At 67.2% G+C, this 381-nt stretch overlaps 1 protein-coding gene across 1 annotated transcript in view; it reads left to right on the forward strand.

The window, feature by feature from the left end:
• Positions 1–180, forward strand: part of FA2H (fatty acid 2-hydroxylase) — a gene marked incomplete at its 5' end in the record, with an annotated part of 11,485 nt that extends 11,305 nt beyond the window's left edge. The window contains 1 exon segment of the mRNA XM_010191515.1: positions 101–180. Coding sequence (XP_010189817.1) covers positions 101–180 — 80 coding nt within the window.
• Between the last annotated feature and the right edge of the window lie 201 nt (positions 181–381).

Raw genomic sequence — 381 nt, forward strand, 5'->3', positions numbered from 1 at the left:
TCCGGGGGACGGTGGCACTGGTTTGGTTAACACCGAGTGAGCTGCGCCCTGTCCCTGGTGACGGTGACACCGTAGGCTGAGCACTCTTCTATGCCCGCAGGCTTCGGCATCAGCACCCGCTTCTGGGATCGCCCCTTCCGGACGCTCATCCCTGAGGAGACCTTCGAGAAGGAGAACTGACAGCCCCAGCGTGGCACCTGGCTGCTGGCTCCATCCCTCCTGGGCAGGGGATGGCATCTCTCCTCAGCCCTGGGTGAGGCTGGCTGTCCCCTTCCCGGGGGCTGTGCCACAGCGGTGTCCCCTCACCGGAGCATCACCGTGGTGCGCTGTGCTCCGGCTGTGGCACTGCCAAGAGGGATGGGGGGGGGGGGAAGGGGGGGG

Source organism: Mesitornis unicolor, unplaced genomic scaffold (genome assembly GCF_000695765.1).
Source record: "Mesitornis unicolor isolate BGI_N332 unplaced genomic scaffold, ASM69576v1 scaffold29459, whole genome shotgun sequence".
Classification (NCBI taxonomy): domain Eukaryota; kingdom Metazoa; phylum Chordata; class Aves; order Mesitornithiformes; family Mesitornithidae; genus Mesitornis; species Mesitornis unicolor.